This window comes from Dermacentor variabilis, chromosome 7 (genome assembly GCF_050947875.1).
Source record: "Dermacentor variabilis isolate Ectoservices chromosome 7, ASM5094787v1, whole genome shotgun sequence".
NCBI classification, from domain to species: Eukaryota; Metazoa; Arthropoda; class Arachnida; order Ixodida; family Ixodidae; genus Dermacentor; species Dermacentor variabilis.
The window spans coordinates 21,301,556-21,324,621 of NC_134574.1; the positions used below are offsets into that span (position 1 = coordinate 21,301,556).

Consider the following 23,066-nt stretch of genomic DNA (forward strand, 5'->3'; position numbering starts at 1 on the left):
CTCAGTGACAACCAAAGAATTCAGTGCAAGCTCCACCAGCAAAACTGCATTGTACCTGCTCTCTGAGCCTCTACATTTCAAAGCACTTTCTTGAGAAACACCTCCGCTCCACCATTATAGAAGAGCTCCACGACGCACCAATGGCAGGACATCTCAGCGTATCTCGAACCTATGACCGTGTACGTCGCCGTTTTTTTCTGGCCGGGTCTTGCCCGTTCCGTACGACATTACGTCGCCGCTTGTGAAGTTTGCCAATGACGCAAGAAGCCTTCCCAGCTCCCCGCTGGTTACCTGCAGCCGCTTGACATTCCTGCGAATCATGTCGGCTTAGACCTTCTCGGCCCATTTCCGGAATCTACATCAGGGAACAAGTGGGTTGCAGTCGCGGTGGACTACGCGACCCGCTACGCCGTAACCTGTGCTCTTCCGACCAGTTGCGCAAGTGATGTTGCGGAATTCCTCCTACATGATATTATTTTGATGCATGGTACTCCGCGTCAATTGCTAACAGACCATGGCCATACGTTTTTGGCCAAAGTCATCGATGACATCCTGCGTGCCTGCTCAATACAGCATAAATTTACCACCTCCTACCACCCCCAAACGAACTGCCTCGCTGAGCACTTGAACCGCACCCTTACAGACATGCTATCCAAATATGTTTCCGACGACCACCGTGACTGGGACCTGGCTCTACCTTACATTACCTTTGCATACAACTCTTCCCGTCTCGAAACTGCTGGCTTTTCCCCGTTTTACCTCTTGTATGGCCGCAAAGCAATGCTACCACTGGACACTGTGCTTCCGTCCGCCACAGCTTCAACTAGCGATTATGCCTGTGATGCAATCGCCCATGCTGACCATGCTCGCCAACTTGCACGCGCTCGTCTACAAGTGTCTCAAGATAAGCAGAAGCAACGCTACGACCTCCGTCACCGTGATGTCCATTTTGTGCCCGGCAGCCTCATGTTGCTTTGGTCACCTTCGCGTAAAGTTGGCCTATGTGAAAAACTCCTTTCTTGTTACACAGGTCCATATTGCGTGCTCCGCAAAGTGACCAATGTAACTTATGAAATCGTTCTAGCCACGCCCACTACGTCCTCCGCTGTGCCAACCAGTGACATTGTCCACGTAGCCCCACTCAAGCCCTACAACTCTCCACGCGCCTTGGATATTTAACAGCACTGTGACGGTGCTTTTGCCGCCGGGGGGGGGGGGGGTAGTATTACAATATCATCGAGCGATGCTCCAGAAACGAGCCGCTGCAAGAATGACGATGAAGTTGCCTGGCTGCCTGGCTCCAGTGTAAATAGCCTGTAAATAGCCTCTTCTGTCTGTGTCTTTCCACACGCAACAATATTTTAGGCATGAGTTATACAACATGACGTCTTCAATTTTGCTATTGTTGTCAAGTGCGTCGTCTGCTAGCGAGCACGCATTCATAGCGCGGACACCCAGTTTTTCTTGCACAAAGTCTGCAGTAAAATTTTTTATGGTTTTACTTGCTTTGGTGTTCCCGTGACTCTTGTCAGCTAGTACCAATTGTACTTTTAGCCAGGTGAACTGCTGTTTTTAACACTGTTTTCTAAACGTAGCACATAATTTTTGCCACAGAAACCGCCTACCTCCAACATGAAGCTACATAAGAAAATTTTATTAATACAGTGAAAGCTCGTTAATTCGAACTTCAATAATTCGAACTGTACGATTTGGTCTGGCCAAGCTCCACAGAAGTCCACGTATAAAAAAGCTTGTCAATTCGAACGCGAGAAGGTTCTGCCATGGATAATTCGAACTACGCTCACCTGGCACACGGCCAAAGAAACGCGGCTAGTGCCTACACACAAGGCTGCGTTGCCTCCGGAACGGAGAAAATGGCGAGAGAAGGCAAAATTGGAAAAAATCTAACCACCACGGGGTCGGCCAGAAGGCAGCGGCGGCTACCACCTCTCCGTTCAACGTAACCTCCGAAACTACTTGCCCGTTGCGAATCTCGGAGGCTTTACAAATCTTGTGCAGCTGCTAATGTTGTGCAGCAGATGGCGCGGCAAGCACCAAAACACAGCGAATCAAGTGCGTCGCAGCTGCGCTTGCAATCAAGAACCAATGAATCGGGGCCTTCGCCACTTTCACATGTTCAGCGTCTTTGTCTCAACAGTCTTCATCGGTTCTGCATGTCTGTTTTCAGCTTAGAAGGTATCGGCCGTCGCAATTCTTTGTGATGGTGTTAAGCCTCGGTTAACGTTCGCTTCAGTGGACATCGGTGGTGTGTCACAGTCGGACCCAGCGCGTCGACTAGAAGATGGCGTGTGCCCGCGGCACACGCCAACAATTTCTGACACGCCAAATTTCTGACATGCCCTACTGCTTCCAAATCGCAGTGTACTGTTGCTCTCCTTCACTTTCGTTAGTTCGAACTTTCATTAATTCGAACTGAAGCAGCTTCCCCTTGTGGTTCGAATTTACGAGCTTTTACAGTATTGTGTCATTTTACGCGCGCTTCTTGTTGGTGCAATATTCATCAGGGACAATGATCAAAGAAAACAATATTGTAGTGAAATAAAGCAGGTTTATTAACTGCATAGTGCGAAGAGATGCTGATGACCAGTGCACTTCTAGGTATGGTACATAGGTACACTTCTAGGTAAGGGTACATAGACATATATATATACCCGACATACACGGTGTTCTAGCTAACTGAACTTTAACTTCTAACTTTAGCCAGAGTTTAAAAATGTGTGAATGCCACATAGCTGGACAGAACCAAGGTAATCTTGTTTGCCGTCGCCTTGGAGATACTCAAATTAGTTTTTTTTATTCTGCCTAATTAAATCATTAGACTTAATTAATTAGCTTCTCGACTATTATAATTAGATGAAGAGAGAATGAGAAAATTGTACAGTGACTCGAAAAACTCTTGATACAGCTTTCTGTTGCTCAATACATGCTACATAAAAGAATTTTTCTGCCCATGAGGAAAGCCCGCAAATGCACGCAAAATTACTGTGCAACTGGCCGCTGGAGGCACTTGTCTGCACTCGCTCGAGCCGGCGAGGCTCGAGCGAGTGCAGTGGATCATGTGATGTGACGTCACACCTTCACACGTGCATGCCGACGGCTGAAGGTCAAACGCGCGCCAAGATTCATCTTGGGAGTTGTACCTCAAGGAGTAGAGCTTTCGCTCTAGAATTAGTGCATTCACTTTTCTTTCTCTATGGCATGCCGTGCACGCAGCTGGTACTGGGCCTGGCCTGAAGAGTCCTCTGGGCGCTATCTCAGGGGTCACGCCCAGGCCATGCATTCACGTCTCCCTCTCTCTGTGATGGGTGGGCTAGCAGCTGGGTGTGGCCTCAAAGATCGCACTGGCATCGGTGCAATCTTGGATGCCACAAGCCAGCCGAGCCAAGCCGGCATGGCGCAGTCCGCTTGGCTCCTCGATCACACAGCGGAGCACTGTGTTGTGTACCATGTGCTGCTCGACTTCAACGAGCCAAGTGGAAAGCGGACGCGAAAGACCATCACAACGGAACAGAAGGCAGCTATGTTGCATGAGGTGCTAAGCCACATGCTGCACAGCTGTATTTTGTTCTTTTATTCAAATTCCATCGCATCAATGGCCTTGTAGTGGTTCCGCTGGCTGCAAAGCCGTCTTCTGATTTCCATGTTTACAACTATGCACTCCATTGCGGATATAGTGCAACGAACGGTAATAATGCATGTAATGAAGTAACATCTATAACAAAGTAGTTTCAGCTGCCCCTTCAACTTCACTATAATGAGGTTCGAGCGTATTTGTTAATAAACAAACAAATTAATTAATCTAATTAAATTCTCTATGTGTGTGCTTACCCTGGCTGCTGTGGCATACCAAACTGCTGCTGCTGCTGCGGCACCTGCTGCTGTTGGTAGCCAACTTGCTGCGGTTGCGCCATCTGCATCTGCGGGACCTGAATCTGGGGCACTCCACCCTGCTGTGGGTGCATGCCAATCTGCTGATGCATCTGCGCATGCTGCTGCTGCATCTGGCCGCTGCAACCCAGCACCAGAGCCACAAGGAGGGTCCAACAACGCGGCATCCTCTGCAGAGAGTTTGTGGAAAAGCAGAGATATTTGCTCACATACTCTGCAAGGGAAGAAGGGAGAGAGCAAGGCCTCAGGAGAAAGACAAAAGAGGAGATGCACACTCTTGTAGAGCAAGGGTGCATTCATGTGTGCATTGCCACATCTTTCATTGTCGGAGCATTGTTTGTTTGCTACACCACTGTCTCTTCTTCCATCTTTGCACCATTTTATAAACAGAATCTTGCAGAGAATGTTTACAAAACGGTGCAAAAGCAAGACAGCTGAGATATCATTACGTGCAAGGCTGCCTATTTTGCCAAGTTCCAAAGGTGCCTCTTTTACAAGGGTTCACAGCGGTTTTGTGTAAAAAAATTCAGGCAGAATGCATCCTTTGAGAATGCTTATTGTCATTACTGGAATTAACAGTCAAGTGGTGGTGCACATATAATTTGGTGGAAAAGAATTCATTATTGAGAGAATTGGCAAAGTCTTAATTTCATCATCATCATCATCATCAGCCTGGTTACGCCCACTGCAGGGCAAAGGCCTCTCCCATACTTCTCCAACAACCCCGGTCATGTACTAATTGTGGCCATGCCGTCCCTGCAAACTTCTTAATCTCATCCGCCCACCTAACTTTCTGCCGCCCCCTGCTACGCTACCCTTCCCTTGGGATCCAGTCCGTAACCCTTAATGACCATCGGTTATCTTCCCTCCTCATTACATGTCCTGCCCATGCCCATTTCTTTTTCTTGATTTCAACTAAGATGTCATTAACTCGCGTTTGTTCCCTCACCCAATCTGCTCTTTTCTTATCCCTTAACGTTACACCTATCATTCTTCTTTCCATAGCTCGTTGTGTCGTCCTCAATTTGAGTAGAACCCTTTTCGTAAGCCTCCAGGTTTCTGCCCCGTAGGTGAGTACTGGTAAGACACAGCTATTATATACTTTTCTCTTGAGGGATAATGGCAACCTGCTGTTCATGATTTGGGAATGCCTGCCAAGCGCACCCCAGCCCATTCTTATTCTTCTGATTATTTCCGCCTCATGATCCGGATCCGCCGTCACTACCTGCCCTAAGTAGATGTATTCCCTTACGACTTCCAGTGCCTCGCTGCCTATTGTAAATTGCTGTTCTCTCCCGAGACTGTTAAGCATTAGTTTAGTTTTCTGCAGATTAATTTTTAGACCCACTCTTCTGCTTTGCCTCTCCAGGTCAGTGAGCATGCATTGCAATTGGTCCCCTGAGTTACTAAGCAAGGCAATATCATCAGCGAATCGCAAGTTACTAAGGTATTCTCCAATAACTTTTATCCCCAATTCTTCCCAATCCAGGTCTCTGAATACCTCCTGTAAACACGCTGTGAATAGCATTGGAGATATCGTATCTCCCTGCCTGACGCCTTTCTTTATTGGGATTTTGTTGCTTGCTTTATGGAGGACTACGGTGGCTGTGGAGCTGCTATAGATATCTTCCAGTATTTTTACATATGGCTCATCTACACCCTGATTCCGTAATGCCTCCATGACTGCTGAGGTTTCGACTGAATCAAACGCTTTCTCGTAATCAATGAAAGCTATATATAAGGGTTGGTTATATTCTGCACATTTCTCTATCACTTGATTGATAGTGTGAATATGGTCTATTGTTGAGTAGCCTTTACGGAATCCTGCCTGTTCCTTTGGTTGACAGAAGTCTAAGGTGTTCCTCATTCTATTTGCAATTACCTTAGTAAATACTTTGTAGGCAATGGACAGTAAGCTGATCGGTCTATAATTTTTCAAGTCTTTGGCGTCCCCTTTCTTATGGAATAGGATTATGTTAGCGTTCTTCCAAGATTCCGGTACGCTCGAGGTCATGAGACATTGCGTATACAGGGTGGCCAGTTTCTCTAGAACAATCTGTCCACCATCCTTCAACAAATCTACTGTTACCTGATCCTCCCCAGCTGCCTTCCCCCTTTGCATATCTCCTAAGGCTTTCTTTACTTCTTCCGGCGTTACCTTCGGGATTTCGAATTCCTCTAGACTATTTTCTCTTCCATTATCGTCATGGATGCCACTGATACTGTATAAATCTCTATAGAACTCCTCAGCCACTTGAACTATCTCATCCATATTAGTAATGATATTGCCGGCTTTGTCTCTTAGCGCATACATCTCATTCTTGCCAATTCCTAGTTTCTTCTTCACTGTTTTTAGGCTTCCTCCGTTGCTGAGAGCATGTTCAATTCTATCCATATTATACTTCCTTATGTCAGCTGTCTTACACTTGTTGATTAACTTCGAAAGTTTTGCAAGTTCTATTCTAGCTGTAGGGTTAGATGCTTTCATACATTGGCGTTTCTTGATCAGATCTTTCATCTCCTGCGATAGTTTGCTTGTATCCTGCCTAACGGAGTTACCACCGACTTCCATTGCACACTCCTTAATGATGCCCACAAGATTGTCGTTCATTGCTTCAACACTAAGGTCCTCTTCCTGAGTTAAAGCTGAATACCTGTTCTGTAGCTTGATCTGGAATTCCTCTATTTTCCCTCTTACTGCTAACTCATTGATCGGCTTCTTATGTAGCAGTTTCTTCCGTTCCCTCCTCAGGTCTAGGCTAATTCGAGTTCTTAGCATCCTGTGGTCACTGCAGCGCACCTTGCAGAGCACGTCCACATCTTGTATGATGCCAGGGTTAGCGCAGAGTATGAAGTCTATTTCATTTCTAGTCTCGCCGTTCGGGCTCCTCCACGTCCACTTTCGGCTATCCCGCTTGCGGAAGAAGGTATTCATTATCCTCATATTATTCTGTTCCGCAAACTCTACTAATAATTCTCCCCTGCTATTCCTAGTGCCTATGCCATATTCACCCACTGCCTTGTCTCCAGCCTGCTTCTTGCCTACCTTGGCATTAAAGTCGCCCATTAGTATAGTGTATTTAGTTTTCACTCTGCCCATCCCCGATTCCACGTCTTCATAGAAGCTTTCGACTTCCTGGTCATCATGACTGGATGTAGGGGCGTAGACCTGTACAATCTTCATTTTGTACCTCTTATTAAGTTTCACAACAAGACCTGCCACCCTCTCGTTAATGCTATAGAATTCCTGTATGTTACCAGCTATATTCTTATTAACCAGGAATCCGACTCCTAGTTCTCTTCTCTCCGCTAAGCCCCGGTAGCACAGGACGTGCCCGCTATTTAGCACTGTATATGCTTCTTTTGGCCTCCTAACTTCACTGAGCCCTATTATATCCCATTTACTGCCCTCTAATTCCTCCAATAGCACTGCTAGACTCGCCTCGCTAGATAACGTTCTAGCGTTAAACGTTGCCAGGTTCATATTCCAATGGCGGCCTGTCCGGATCGCAGCGGTGGCGTAGAGGTAGAACACCCGCCTCGCGTGCAAGAGGTCCGTGGTTCGAATCCCAGTGCCGGCAATTTTCCACCGGATTTAAAAAAAAAAAATCCGCGTGTTGATAAAATTGCACAAACAGGCCTGGAGTGTGGCCTGATCCCGGTGACCAGAACCGGTAACGCACTCCCTCACCAGAGCAGGATTGGCCACCCTGGTGCAGTACTTGGCCACAACCTCCTATGAACACAACAATCTTAATTTATTGCCATTCTTTTCTTATCGCATGATTCGTTTAAACATTTATAGAGAGAAATGAAAAAGCCACCACCGAAATTTGTCATGTACGAGCGGTGCACCGTGGCTGGGTTCCTCTCTCGCGCTTCCTTCTGGAGACATCGAGTCGTCTGGCAAAAAGGATGGGCCTCCAAGATTGCACTGGTGGTGCTCAGAATTAATCCCTCACTGCCCGACCCGTGGCCAAGTTGATACAGCGTCGGCTGCTGTACTCGGGGACCCAGGTTCAATACCGACCAGTACCAATATTTTTAGTCTTTCTTTTTATTAGAAAAACCGCTGGCGTAAAGAGGCCAGAAACGATACAAACCACAAAGTGCAGCTAGTAGGCTAAGAATGCTAGCCACATTAAAAGTTACTGACTCTTTTTGCAAAGCAGTTTGCTCTAGAAAAACAAGATTCAATTCTGGCCAGCATGGGAGACATTCTACGTAGACAGCTGAGACAGCTTTGAGGCAATGTAATGGAACAGATTTCTAGCCGTCTGAACGATGTATGGCAGACGCTTCTGCCTGCGATGTGACGTCGCCCCGCGTCGACAAGAAAAAGTTGAGAAAAGCATACATTATTTCTGTATTTTGTCTGTGCGTACAAACCTATGAAAAACACAATATAGCTTACATCAGGGGCATATGATAGCGTGTCGAAGTTTTATTGCATGCAGACAAGCTTCCTGTTGGCTTTCCAAGCATCCTGCTCAGCCACCACTTTGTTTGGACAGGAAAGTAGCCTGCATCGTTTTTGACTGCGATGCTGTCTTCATGAAGCAGCCTACTTTGACGTCTTCGTAAGAACTGGAAGAAGACTTAAAATTGCTGCTGTCTGCATAGCCATCTTAAGCCTTGCCACCTACGGCCAGTATTGGAACAAAGCTCATGCTTCTGCGAGACAGTCTCACGAGGCCTAGGAGCAGCACACCAGAATGGACAAACATGAGCGTTCGAACGCACCACCGTTTGCACGACCGTACACGCGGATGCCCAGGCGTCATGTCCAGGGATGACCAGGGATGACCAGGGATGACCAGGGATGACCAGGGATGACCAGGGATGCCGTGTCCAGCATGGAGGAAACATATTCGCTCTATATCCAGTCGCGGTGATGTGGACTTACTAGATTTATCACGCACCCATTGGCATGTACTGTAGATAGAAATTCAGCAAGCAGGCATTAGCGTATGAAAGGTGCAATAAATACCCTTGTGATTGTTTGCACTACTGCGTTGTTCCTTTGTCCCAAGAGCACGGGTGAGACCCCACAGGGTGCATACTTGAATCAATGTGCCAAAGTACGGGTGACGGTGAATACATTGACAGCACACGAATGTTCGAAGCTGAATGTTTCGTAACAGTCCACACAGTAAGCGAGTGACTAGTGATGTATTTGCTACAAGCTACTACAAAATACAGAACATCGACATAACAACCCTACCCCCCCCCCCCTGCCCAGCAATAACAAACCTATCACAACTGAGCACAACCGCGACCGATCAGACAATTAGGTAGTTAGAACCCGGGCAACCTTACTAACTCGGAAACGTGACAAGCTGCCGCTTAAAGGTACTTTCTAAGGAAAGAACAAAGAGCTAAACACACTGATACTGATTCAATTCATAAGAAGGAAGTTAGGATCACTCGGAATACATTTTTAGGCACACTTCTATTACAAGCACCATTTACGCTGCTGCTCACGCCATTTGGACCAAGCGTAATGAGCTCTAAAAGCACTTGCATGTCTTTTGACGCTATACCCAAAGGTTCGCGTGTCATCCACCCAGTCACCATCTAGGATATCCGCAGAAACAAGTTTGCAGAGCCGCACTGGCGTCATGTACATCCATCGTAAACAAAGAGCAAACGGAGGCAGATGAGGCAAGCAATGAACGCGTTACCATGTGATCAAACAAGGCAGCGCCCACAGAATCGGCATGAAAAGGGTCAAGAGAAAAAAAGGCAAGAGCTTTGAAGAATATGCAAGACCCTTTAAAGTGGCCAGGACGCAGTCGTCCAACTGTTCGAAGTTTGCTGTTGTAACTGAGAGAAGAAGGGCCAATATGGTAGTACATAAATAACTTGGACTCTTAGTGCACATTTTAACTTGAAATTTCAATTTGAAATCGCTGCCTCTAAGTCCCTCCAACCAACAGTGACTGGTATTCTGGCATGGAATGTGTAACGTTGGGAAGCGCAGGGCCACATCTGTGTCACTTGCTCCTAAGCAGTCCAAAAAACACAGCATAGTGTGCTTTAACTTCATTGCAGTGAAAAAGAGACATTATTGTGCTTTGCTTCAAACACTGCAGCTTCTTTTGCACAAGGTATGATGCTTATGTTCAAAAGCTCTCACAAGAATCCTGCAGAGCCCTCACATTCATGACCGACTTTCAACTACAGCTTTCGCCATGTGGTCTGAAACTAACGTGCACTGAAACAGTAATATCCATGTCATGATCCCCCCCCCCCCATTATAGTATGCCATAAACTTCTGCGGTACTCTTTCAATGGCCTTCTCAGAACAGGCAACAAGTGATCATCTCATTCCTCGTGTACAGGTAGCAATAGTGGTTGTCTACTTCCTCAATGATCACTCCTTGTCTGTGCCCAGAGAAATATGAAAACTAGGCAATGTGAATACTGTCGAGCTGCTGTTGATACCACAGCGGCAGAACTGCCCGATGGATGCGATTTTCCTGACCATTTTGTTTTGACATGGTTGTTGGATTTTTCCTGTTTCGTACGTCGGATAACAAATGATGCCGCTGCTGATAATTTTGGTTGCCTTTCCATTTAACTCCAGTGGATAAAAAGAAATTCCATTTAGCCTAAGTTTGCTAACATTGTGCCTTTGGGTGGTCAAACAACCAAATACAGTACCACTGTTCCATTTTATCAAGTAATTCCGCTTAAGTGGGCTTCGTTTGAGTTCACTGCACACCTTTTTTCCTCCCACAAGAAACAAGGCTCGACGCAAAGACGACTCCTGTGACATGTCCGACCTTTACATTTGATGCAAAAACGTACAGCTATGTCCAACACAAATGGTACCACTGGTAGGTGGCTAAAGATAAGAGACTGGATGAGAAGTCCTGCACTCACTGGTCGCCAGTTCCAAGTGTTTCTTTCCATTTTCCTTGTTTACTTGTTATAAGTGAGAAAAGCGTAAATGTAAGTCACATTATGGGCAACCTAAGAGTTGCTATGAAGAGCCCTGACTGCTTCTCACGCCTCCTGGCAACTGAAGCGTATGTAATCAATGTTTCCTGGGAAGCAGTGGCTGCGAATGCTATGCACAAAGGCGGGCCTTCTGGTAGAAATGTGGCCTCTTGAGTGGGCCACGATGCGGCATAGGCGAGCACCATCTGGAGGTACTGCAAGGAACTAGGCGCGTCCGTGTCCTCCAAGACACTCACACGCTGGTGTGAGCAAATGCGGACACCATGGCTGGTCTATGAATGGTAAAAACACTGGAAAAGGGGTTTTTGCGTAACAGAATTATGTTTTCTCGTATAGTCAAATTACCATTCGACGCTATCATGTCTGTAGGTTGTGTGTAAATCGTACTTTATAATTTTTCTACATAATTTAGCTTGATAAATTTAATTAGTTCAGTAGCTTCCTTGTGCCACAAGGAGGGCCTGGGTATGGGTGGTTCAAAAATGTTTTTGCTGAAATGACGTTTGACACCGGATTTTCTGCGACACGACACGGGGCCCTTAACGATATCGTGTTACAACTCAATGGCAAAAGGGGATACAAACATGGCCAGCCTCCGGACAAATATTGCCACATCTTAAAACTAGACTACTGAAAACAAGAAAGTGAGCAACACTCGCATCAACCTTCGAGTGAAGGTAAAGTTGGCACTTTAGCCCGTCAACTATAGTGACAATGGTTACATACATTTATGTTTGCCAATTGACTGTCTGTCTTTATGACACTAGAAAGCACAAATAATTTAATTCTACACCTGTCGCTATGCCTCCTCCTTCCTCCTCATGTCAAAGAAATTTATTTTCTGTAAATTCCTGGATACTGTAAGCTTGCGCACAATAAGACTGAACAGTTTGGCAAAAGCAGCACGTGATGGGCCCATATGTTTTTTTTAACACTTAACTGCTGGCTGTGGCCAGAGCTCCGCCATTCAAGCAGCCCTTCTGCTGACAAAATGGTAATGGCCAGCCCTACTCAGGTGACCAGTCACTATCCTTGTGTTCCAGACATCTTGCATGGTGATGCCCATGTTGCTCACCTTGTTGTCCTCGACAGCCTCGTTTTAAGATGCAGCAATATTAGACACTCCTGTACATGCTGACTGCCATTGCATGCACTTCTTGAAACACCCACTGCCATTTTGTTACGATGGAATGTGAAGCATGATGGTCATGCACCAGATTTCTTTGGACATCAATTAGTACTTCCACCTAGAGCGAAAATTTTTCTCTGCCATGCTATTATTGCTCTGTGGCCACTCCACTGCTACCAGATCGGGAAGCACGTGGCAGAGAATGAGGCCATCTCCAGTATGGTGTGGCCAAAACACAGGCGCTATCTTCTTTCACATTTCTTCTCGGATGCCATGCCCTGTCTCGGAAGCCTTCAATAAAATGGAGATAGTCTAACCGACCACTATTTCACCATCGCTCAATTCGACTTCATCAGAAAAAGATTACAAATGCACATTAATTTAAAAATTATGCAGATCCCACGCACTGTGGGAATCGATGCAAGCAAAGCTTTCTGTGCTGGTTGCTTTGATTGATGATAGTTAGCGGCGATGTTGATGCCAAAAGCTTAATTTCTTCAACGTTTGGTCTAACACAAGAGTGGAGAGTTGATGTTACCTTGCGTGCACCACTGCTGTTTGTCTGCGTAGTACACAGAACACACAGAGAGAGGTGTTTGCTTAAGGCGTTGTTGAGTGCCATATTTAATAACCTCCGAGGGTTGAGCGTTGTCATTGCCTAGCATGGCACATCACATCGTGGCAGAAGTATTGAACTTGAATTGGATTATGGGCTGTATGTGCCAAAACCACAATTGGATTATGAGGCATGCCATAGTGGCAGACTCCTGATTAATTTTGACACCCCTCCCCCCCCCCCCCCAAGGTGTTCTTTGATGCGTCCCAAAATCTAAGTGCATGTGCATTTCCTATTTCACCCCCGTCAAAATGTGGCTGCCACAGTCGGGATCACATCCGTGACCTCTAGCAATGCCATAGCCGCAAATATACCGCGATGGGCACAGAAGTGTTGATTTGACGGTTGAATGCTTCTGTAGTGTCGCCTGGATCCTGCGGTGCACTTTAATTAATGCAGCTCTGCTACTGTGCATCTTGCATAAGTTGTGTACTTGACATACTTACACGGTTTTTATTTTTCTGAAATAGCAGGAACACACCGTACCTTGAACTTAAGCTCATCCAGTTTCCCTGCAACCGATGTTGTATAGTAGTAGGGGTTTCCTTGCCTTTTCATGTCACCTCCCCCACTTGTATGATGGGAACTGCCTCTTCTTCCTCCTCTCTGCTCACTCCTGTGATGTATACACACTCCTCCCCCCCCCCCCCCCCGCCGACGCCGTGTGCCAGACAGCAGCAGCCACAGCAACAGCAGTGGGAAAGTCAAAGGAAGAGGCTTCGCTTTTAAAAAGCACAATAAATGATTTCAGTTATGACACTTGGTCTTTAGCGATAGCAGTGCAATATGTGCTGCCTCCTGCATAGCACACAGTGCCATCACCACTGCTGTGGTGGTGCCACCTGAGGGTGGGAAAATGGCCATCTACTGCAAAAGTTTACAATCCGGGGCACACTGCAATTAAGACCCTGTGGTAGAACTGCTGCTGATGGCTATCTGACAGAATACATCTAAAAGCTATACAGTTACCCAAGGTTTTACTCTAACAATAGAAATTATTAAGGCATACCTTTATTGTATTACCCCATGCTGGAACTTTAAAGGTATACTGAGGGAAAATATTAAGCCAGGTTAGATAGATTATGCTTCTGTTATAATGTTACCTCTCATGTGGAATCAGTACTGGCCGACTCACAGATGTGGGGATTATGACAACTCGTTCATTTTGGCATGGGCAATTCAGATTGAGGAGCAGCAACAGAACCACCTTCAGTGGCAATTTACTAAGCAACAAACTCATATATATTGGTACACAGAAAACAATTACTTAATAGCTTATCAATCTAACCCGAACCTAATTTTCCTTTAGTGGCTCTTTAAAACGTGTACATATATTCTATGAATAAAATTACTTGAGAGTGATGCCTCACCTGTCCTGTCTTTTCTCCTTATGGTTTCACATCTTTTCCGCCACAATTACGTTGTTTCACTGTATTGTAATGGCTGTGCTGCATTTTTGAAACTGAGTTGATAATTCACACATACCATGTCAGTCATGCATGCACACGTTTGAGTAAAGTGCCTTTTAAGTCTAATGCTCTGACCTATCACCTCTTCTTTTTGTCATTTTTGTTTCTTCTTGTTGTTTCTGGGTGAAATGCATCACCTAAGGCAACGTCAACAACCTGTCCAAAAAATTTTTCTTGATGAAGAATCCTAACATCAGCCCAGCAACCTCCCATTTCTTTACTGCATCATTGTCTGCATTGCAATATAACAGCACTCCACAAGTATTAACCATTTGGTCATGTGCCTCAGAACAATATGGGATTTGTGAAACAAGTGTCCTACATTTCTCTCCTAGGGAGTTCTGCTCAAGACCTGCTGTGGTGGCTATTGGTAGAGCTCTCCAACAGAGTAACAGAACATAGGTGAGGGAAAGAAAATGCAGTTGAGGTTGGCGGAGAAGTAGGTGGTGCAATGACAGAAAATTTGCAGGCTTAATAAAATCAGACTGAGAGAAGCCTCGCCCCACACGAGACATAGAACAGGCTGACAAATTGATGATGAATGGGTTTTAAAACCTTTTCAGTGTAATTGACGTACCAGCACATTTCTGTACTGTCCCGCCATGTCACTGACGTACCCGTACGTTCTCCACTAGCTCCTCCTCAGATACAAAGGGTGCATTTTTCATTAACCATGTAATCTTATTTTCCTTCTACACCACCAAAAAAGCACTTTGTTCGTTTTACAATATCTCGAAAAAAGAAAAACCTAACACTGAAAGGGCTAACGTCCCAGTGCAACACTGGGGCTATGACAGACACAGCAGTGAAAAACTCCAAACTTACGGCAATTATCTGTGAGAGAGAGAGATTGATTTGAAGTAACAGCCTACAAGTCTGCACAAGAGGAGAAGGGTATGAGGAATGGCCATGAGGACAGACAGAAGGCTTGTGTCCAAAGGGCCCGTTGATGGCCTTGAGTCTAGATCTGCGTTAATAAATATTCTAAGAGAGCCTTGATGGCTTGCTTTCTTGATATTATGTCTGGCCAAGGGCCCAGTAATGTCTTCACTCAACAGCCTGTCACATTAATTGGTCCTAATAAAGAGGTCAGTGCCTGCAGGTCAAAATAAAAAAAGTTATATTTGGGAAAGAAAACAAGCATGTGCTCCACTTGGTCAAGTGTATTGCACATATCACAAGCTGGCAAGTCTGCACATCATATGAGAGGTACAATATTGTCTAAGCATGTAGTTTTAAAGGGAAACACTTAATCAGTTTAGACTGACAAAATATTCTCATTAATTTTGTGGCATTATTAGAAAAAGAAATAAAAATCAAAGTTCAATTTTTTTAAATATTGTGTCAAATCTTTAGAATCAATATGTTAGTTATAAGAGTTGGGGTCGGGCATGAAATAGATGGTAGCTGGCCCATGCCGTCGTCCGACTCATCCACGCTAAGGACATTGTTGAAGAGAGGGACTTCTCATCGAGAATGAGGAATATGGGATTTATTTACAATATCTACATGAAGGGTGGAAAACGTTACATTTCGTCAGTCTAGCATGACTGAAAGAGAATACACAGCGAAGAGCCGACAACGGTTGCTTAAGAACACTCTGTCCTCCACAGATCTCTAGGTGAGGGAAAACTGCCATTCAACCTTCGTCCAATGGGAGTCACCGTAGTCGACCCGCCCTTGAGGGGGAGGGTTCACACACACTTCCGCACTTTGGTTTCACTGAACGCACCGAGGCGAGAGGGTTCTTGTAGACAGGGGCCTTGACCCGAGCAAGGCACCTCTTGATCCCAGAGCTGACCCCGCAGTCAGTGGCTGCTGCGTCTGTCCATTGACTGTGACGACTTCTGGTGCCCGTGAGATCGCACCGCAAAACACCCTGTTTCAGGAGTTCTCTTGCTCCAAGCAAACCGTGAAGGCAGCAGCGAATCGACTAATACTTGGCCCGCCGAACGTGGTTAGTCATGCCGGCGCTGTTGGGCTGTTGAGGCGGCGCATTGCTATCTTTACAAAGTGAGTCATCACAGCGGGCTGGGAAGGGCTTGGAGGTCGCTTCTCTGAAGATTGCTAGCCTCTGCAGGCCAATCGTAACAGTATAATATCATGGATCTCAAATTATATTTTAGCATTTAGGCCAATCATGGCTCCATGAAGTTTTTAACACTTGCCACTTTCACTTGCTAGCTCTTTTAGAATGACATGCTCCATTTTTTTCTGATAAGAAATCAACTATACCTGAGCAGATGCTATCAAAACCCACGTCAGGGAAAGCTGGTGCAGAAACTTCAGGTTAGTGTCATCCCCATCTTCCATTTTTGCATCTATGCTGGCTCACCAAACAAATCCTGTGTGCTTAGAAGAGTAAGAGCGTGTGTGCATGTGTATATGTGCGTGCGTGTGTGGTAAGGAGGGTAGTTTAATAACCACAGCTCTAATCAATTCTCACTTGTGGGGATGCGCGACTCTCACGCGTCCCCTTATATGTTGTTTTCCCGCACGGTGCGTCTCCTGCAATCCAGCTTCGCCGCGTGGCCTGGCGCCCGCGGCGGTCGGAGGAGTGGTTGAGGCGCAGTACGAGAGAGGGCGCGAGTGTTGCGCTGCTAACGCCGCCAACAGGCGGGGTTACTTGGGCGCCGAAAGACAAGGCGCTTCCTCTTTGGTTCGGGACAGCAAGCAGTGCGGACGTGCCGTGCCGCGCGTGCGCCGATCCATGCTTCTGCGAGACTGTCTCGCGTGGCCGCCTTGGGACGCGCCACTGTTCGCGTGACCGTACACGCGAACGGCCAGGCGTTGGGATCCAGCATGGGGCGAACATATTCGCTCGTTATCCGGTCGCGGTGAGTCGGACTTCCTAGATTTCTCGCGCACCCATCGGCATGTTTTGTGGATAGCAACTCGGCTAACAGGCATTGATCTATGAAAGGTGCAATAAATGCCCTTGTGATTGTTTGCACTACTGTGTTGTCGTTCCTTTGTCCCAAGAGTACGGGAGAACCCCACACCCTCAACTGTCCCACTAATGTGCACCAAAGGCTCAACACCTAAGTGTTGCTTACATTAGCCGCGTTTACATGAATGCGACAGTGTCGCATCGGATCGCATTTCTAGCGCATCACATTCATGTAAACAGCAGTAATGCGTAGGAAGGCGCATCACATTAATGCGCCAGACGAGGGTAGATTTACGGGCGCGAGTCGACTCTCGCGGAGTATGTAAACGCAGGATCGTCGCATTAGGAATGATGGGAAGGAATTAGCCACCAACATGGCGGCGGTCCCGGCTGCTCGCTTCGAATTGAATTTAGCGTTGCTTTTGTAAAATGCACTTCGTTCGCAGCAAATGATTAAACGGCTTTCGCTTATTCTCAGGCCGCTTCGACGACAGAGTATTATGGATAATCTTGTGGTGTTTTCGAGATCGCTTCTCGTTTCGAACGAGTCGAAGCCTAACGAAAGAAACATTCGAGATGTCAGCGCTACCTAGCGCTAGAGTCGGAAAATAGCCGCAACGACGGCATATGGCCTCTGAGATCCGAAGATCTTGCTGGCCAACTAAAGCTGCAAAGAACGTGCGCTGCTTCGCGTCCGCTACACTGTAGCGTATAGCGTATGCTATAAGTTGCGTACGCTAAACTAAAACTGTCAATTTCTCGGCACTCAACCACCAGCGTGCACTCGGCCAACTACCGGAAACCAGTTACACCGGAAGTCAGTTGCACTTCCCTTATACGATACCATGTGACACTACGTTCTCGTGAGAGTTAAGGCGCTACATGTAAACGGCGTCGCATCGCCTTTCCCAAATGCGCTTGGAAATGCGATGCGCCACTATCGCATTCATGTAAACGAGGCTATTCTGCTCCAGCTGAAATGCGGGCCCTGTGGCTGGGAGTCAAGTACGCAACCTCAAGTTTGGCAACAGAATGCCATAACCACTGAAACACCATGGCGAGACCCTTCAATTGAAAAGGGTTGATTATTAGCCAAGGAACTATACTATGGATGTTTTACTTAATATTTTGTGCCCAGGCCCCCATCTGTGATGTCAGAGTGGCATCATACATTTATTTGCAGGCCATTCTCGAGCATCTAGAATGCGAAGGAAATCTTCAAATCAGAGTGCCTTTTGCAGACAGTCTCAAGTCACGAGCAGCTCGCCAATATCCTTGAAAAGAAGAGTATGCAATTGGTGCATTACACCAGTACCAACTTACAGGACCCAAAACATGTATAATAAAAAAAATCTGAGAAGATACCAAGGGCCACACAACAAGAGATGGAACGAAAAATTATTGCCACAATTGAAGGACAGGAAAGCAGCTGTATGGATTAGGGTGGCAACACAGACAGCTGATGTGAGATTAGGAAAGTGGTGTGGGCCATGTATTTCACTGGGCAAATTAGTGCTCTATTAAAGTAACGCAACTAGTATGAAGGCAACAAACGCAGCCAATGATGGCAGAGAACAGGGTAATGAGGCTACAAAGTTTGCTGCCATAGGGTGAAGTCAGCCACGCATGACTCGAAAAAAATTAGATCACTGGGAGAGCCCATAATTCATATTGCAGCACTTAGTTTCAGATTACAATTTAACCCTCCGTTGATAAACAATTAACTAGCTCCTAGAATATGTAGAAATTCATGATGCCATGGGAGTTACTGCAGAAATTTTAATGTGCATATTTATTCTTTTATTTGTGCCTCCTTCTTGCCCAGCTAAGCTTACATTCACTATGAGATAGACATAGAATCCCCAAGTGGGTTCTATCAATCTCGTCTAATTTGAAATAACCTGTTCTTGGGCAAACTGCTTGATACTTGGTGAAGCCATTGTAGCACAATTAAAATAAGCACAAAGTACAGAGGACTGAAAAACCATGTGTGCTACACTTAGAACCAATTTATTGGTCTGAGTGTAGCATTGTAGTAGTATTATTGTAGTAGCATTGTAGTGTAGTATTATTCGTTCTGAGTGTAGCAACCAATTTATTGGTTCTCCAACTGAGCAAACAAGACTTATAGAATAGTGTGCAAGGGCACACAGGTTAAGCACAGCAAAGAAAAAAAATCTTACTTCCAAACTGGCAGATAGATGTGTTGCTGATGTGACTATTTTCTGGTATGAAGTGCCTCCAAAAGCTTGCATACAGTGGTTTCTTTGCTTCTGTCCAAAATCTTGGAAACCAAAGTTCCCACTTAAGTGGTGGGAATGCCCTTCAGCGTTTTGGAGCAGCCATTCAAGCAGGTTTAAGCCTTCTATGAAAGTGCACGGAAAAAAATCGAAATATAGTTTGGTGCTCTCTTTAGTTCACATAATCATTTACTCATTAAAAACTAGGAGCAAAATAAGCGATTCACCGCAGCAAGCTAAGATGGCAGCAGCAATCGTACATTATAAGCAACATGCAATCGGCGGCACTGTGCAAAACCATGCAAGTAACATTAAAGGGACAATATATAATGAAACACTTTTCAGTTTTATGGTATTAAGTAGACTATTAGAACAACAAATGAAGTTCACAGTGCTCAATAAAATTTGGCTGCAATACCAGCGCTAGCTTGACGTCACGAATTTCAAAGTACTTTTCTGTATTTGAGCCGTTGTGGACCTGTAAAAGCTCTTGAAATTGGCTAAGTAGTCTTCTGCGGTTGGAATGTAGTTAAACTCCACTGAAGAACAGTTACCAGGGCCTGAGCAGTTGCCATCAAAATCCGTGTTGTTAAGGTGAGCTGGGGCGGGCAATCAAAGACGGGGTCGCCACTTGTCATTTGTCCTAATGCTTCTTCTGGCTTACGAAGCCTGTTTTCACGGTAAGAAGGCATTATACCAGTGCAGCTGAAATTAGTCTTCTTTTATTTTCCCATTAAGGAAGGGGTCGACCCCTTCGAAGGTTTGATATTCTGCACATTTAGATTTTGTTTTATGAACAATATCAGGGCAGTGCAAGCACGTAATTTTCTTTATTCCGCCACAGATGTGCACTCGCAGGAAAGATTTATTGGGCAAGACTACTTGCCCATTCGCGTTCAACTTTTTTACCACGAGCTGCAGCAAAGGTGCATGCATTACCAAAGACATAGGTGACAAAGAGCATGAACCGTGGTCTAGTACCTGATTACTGTGCATTTGGTTGTAATGCCATATGTTACATTCAACTGCCTCAATTTCTGTTCAAAAAGAGAAGTTATACAGTGAAACTAATAAAGTTGCAAGCAAGCAATACGAATAAGTATTGTAATAATACTGCACTTAGTAGCTTCACAACACAGACTCCATTTTGTTCTATAGCACTTATTCTTTATTCTCTTTTCTCCCCATGCCCTTTATGTTGTTTCAACTTCTCCTATTTGCAAGCCATCATAGGATTGCTTCAAGTACAGTGGACACTAACCACCTTTTTGTCTACAAAGCACCATCGAGGGTCAGCCCTTGGTGCGTAAAACTACTGCGTTGATCGTGCCATCGCAAAGCTAGCACGGCCAACCATTGTAGCCTCGTGCACACCTAACAGTTGATGTGTAAAAATGGGAATCAATTAAATTCTGTCGCCTGTGACAGTGCCAGCCTTGTTGGCTGTAACGCCCTGAACGAATGCAGCCAATGTATGCAATGGAGCCAGTTCGTTTTGTATTAGGTGAAAGCTTAGCAATTTTCACCCTGCCATAACTACACTGTGGTGCAACAGTGGTGCAATTTAAATGAAAAAGACACTTTTGGAGCAGTGTGGAGCAACAAATTCCTGTCGACGCAGATTGGCACAATTGGGGCAGGATTCCCACCAATACACTAACAAACCAAGCAATGTGTTGGGAAGATGGACACTGACTTTATTCTTGTTTAAAAGTTTGTGCTCCTGTGCTTTTTCATTACTGCAACGTCCAGTTTATCTGTATAGGCTTTCCCACATGACAGCGTTATCAAGCAAACCTTGCTAGTCACACATTTTACGTATGACCTGGTGTGCTTCTTCTGGCATCCATGCTTTCTGTTCTTGCATAAAATATGTGGGCCACAGGCCAGCAAGTTTATGTGGTGCTGAAGAAATTCCTGGTACGCCACCTCAACCGAAGCGAAGAAACTACTGCATGCAAACTTTTGAAGGTTTTCCATATCAGAAAGAGAGGCACAGATTGCATCAGTGATAAGTCTAGCCGCCCATTTGGGAATGAGATTCGGTTTTTAGATTCTTTTTCTTGGCTGTGCTGAACTTGTTTACAAACGCATTATTGTGCATGTTTTTTCCGATTGGCTGGGGCACTCCAATAAGTGAGCTGTGAGTGCAACACTCGTGGTGTCCTTTTAAAACGGCACGATGTTTGTGTTGGTTGAGCATACGCATGTGCTTCTGCAGGATCACAGGAAACCTGTTGCATGCAGTGGTCCAACATTGAGCAATTTTGCCAATGAATTAAGTGATTGACGTATTGCAGCACATTAAACTGTCACAATGACAATTATCTCAATTACTTCGGTTCCTTCCGCATTTAATTTATCCCAAATCTATCAACAGAGCTAATGCCTGGTTCTCTATTTCTATAAAGTCTCTGGTAAGCCGTTGTTTGAACCATCTCTCCTGAGCTGGATGTTGCAAAAATGGTGTCTCCTGGAAAGCCATTTATAATGCTTTATAACGCCCACAAATTAATGCATCAAATGTGGTGGGAAAACATCTCAGATGGGCACATTGTTAATAAAACACAGCCACAATTAGAAGATTCGACAATTTAATATTACGTTCGGGAAAGTTAGTATTGTGATATCGATTGCGTATTCAGCAAAATCTTAACACGCGTGGGATAGTTATATTACGTCTAAGCATGATTTAAACTGGGAAGACTAATTTTTGAAAAAATATGTTCGGAAAGCCGTTGCCTAAAATCGACGTTTAGAGGAGAGGGAGATACCGACCAACAGAAAATAGCTTGACTGTACAATAAGCTGTCTGTGATAAGATATAACGGAAAAGAGTATGCAATCTTGTATGTATCATGCACTCCTGCTTGGGCTTGCAAAAGGAAGTCGGCAGTATTCCTAAATAACTATTAAAAAAGTATATTAAGATTATCAAAACATAAGAACACACGGCAGGCATTCAAAGCTTCATCTACTTCGCACACTGCCGAGATCAGTGTTCGGCCGGAGTGAGTTAAGGGTGGTCACACTGCGACGAGAACTAAAGCGAAGGAAATTGCGCCAGCCTCGAAGTTCCACGTGAAAAATAACGGGGCTTCACTTTGGAGATAATTGAAGGCATGCGCCGTGTGTACTGCAGGAAACTGATGGGCCGACCCTTAGCGGGTAGCGTATCCAGCTGGCGAGGGTCACTTGGGCCACGTGTACATACGAGCGGTCCGAGAAAAAGAGGACGATGGAGGAAGACGACAAAGATGAAAATCCCGCGGCGGTGCTGCAGGCGCGTTGAATGGGCGCTCACCTGTGACGTCTTTCGAATCGGTTTCGACACGTGCCAGCAGCTGCTCAACTTCAGATAGCGCGCTGACGCCGGGAACTCGAGCTCCTCGATCCGATGACAGCCGGCACAGCGGGGTCAGACACACACTCGTCACGCACACGCTGCACACTGCTCCATTTCTGCTTGTTATTTTTATTTTAAATCCGTCTCTGATTCTACCTGCGGCCGCACCGCAAGTGTAGCGCCCCTTACCATGCCAACACATTTTAATGTCTTCGTTATACCCGGAAGTGGCAAATTATCAGGCACTATCATTTTATTTTATCACCATCAAAATTTCAAGTGTGCCAGAGCATAGAGTTTCCTACAACAATTACTAGAGGGAACTCTGGCGCTAGTCTCTACGGTAGCTGCAATGGCAGCGGTTGTCCCATAGAATTGGTTGTCCCAGCATTGAAATTATGGGAAATACATGGATTACCCTAAACTTCGTCTTTTTGGCTTCAAACGGCTTGGTGACTTTGTAAACTCGTCATTTTCAACAGTATATTGCGCAATAAATAA

The 23,066-nt window shown here is 45.5% G+C and overlaps 1 protein-coding gene across 2 annotated transcripts in view; it reads right to left on the minus strand.

The window, feature by feature from the left end:
* Positions 1-22,662, minus strand: part of LOC142587365 (uncharacterized) — a 91,409-nt gene extending 68,747 nt beyond the window's left edge. Inside the window, exons 1-3 of one of the 2 annotated variants that reach the window (XM_075698313.1) lie at positions 22,524-22,637; positions 19,163-19,341; positions 3,850-4,079 (exon numbers count right to left, since the gene is read on the minus strand). In XM_075698313.1, coding sequence (XP_075554428.1) covers positions 3,850-4,079; positions 19,163-19,234 — 302 coding nt within the window. In that variant the 5' untranslated portion in view covers positions 19,235-19,341; positions 22,524-22,637. Of the gene's footprint in view, positions 1-3,849; positions 4,080-19,162; positions 19,342-22,523 lie in introns of both variants that reach the window. The other variant, XM_075698314.1, reaches the window with a different exon arrangement.
* Positions 22,663-23,066: the final 404 nt, after the last annotated feature.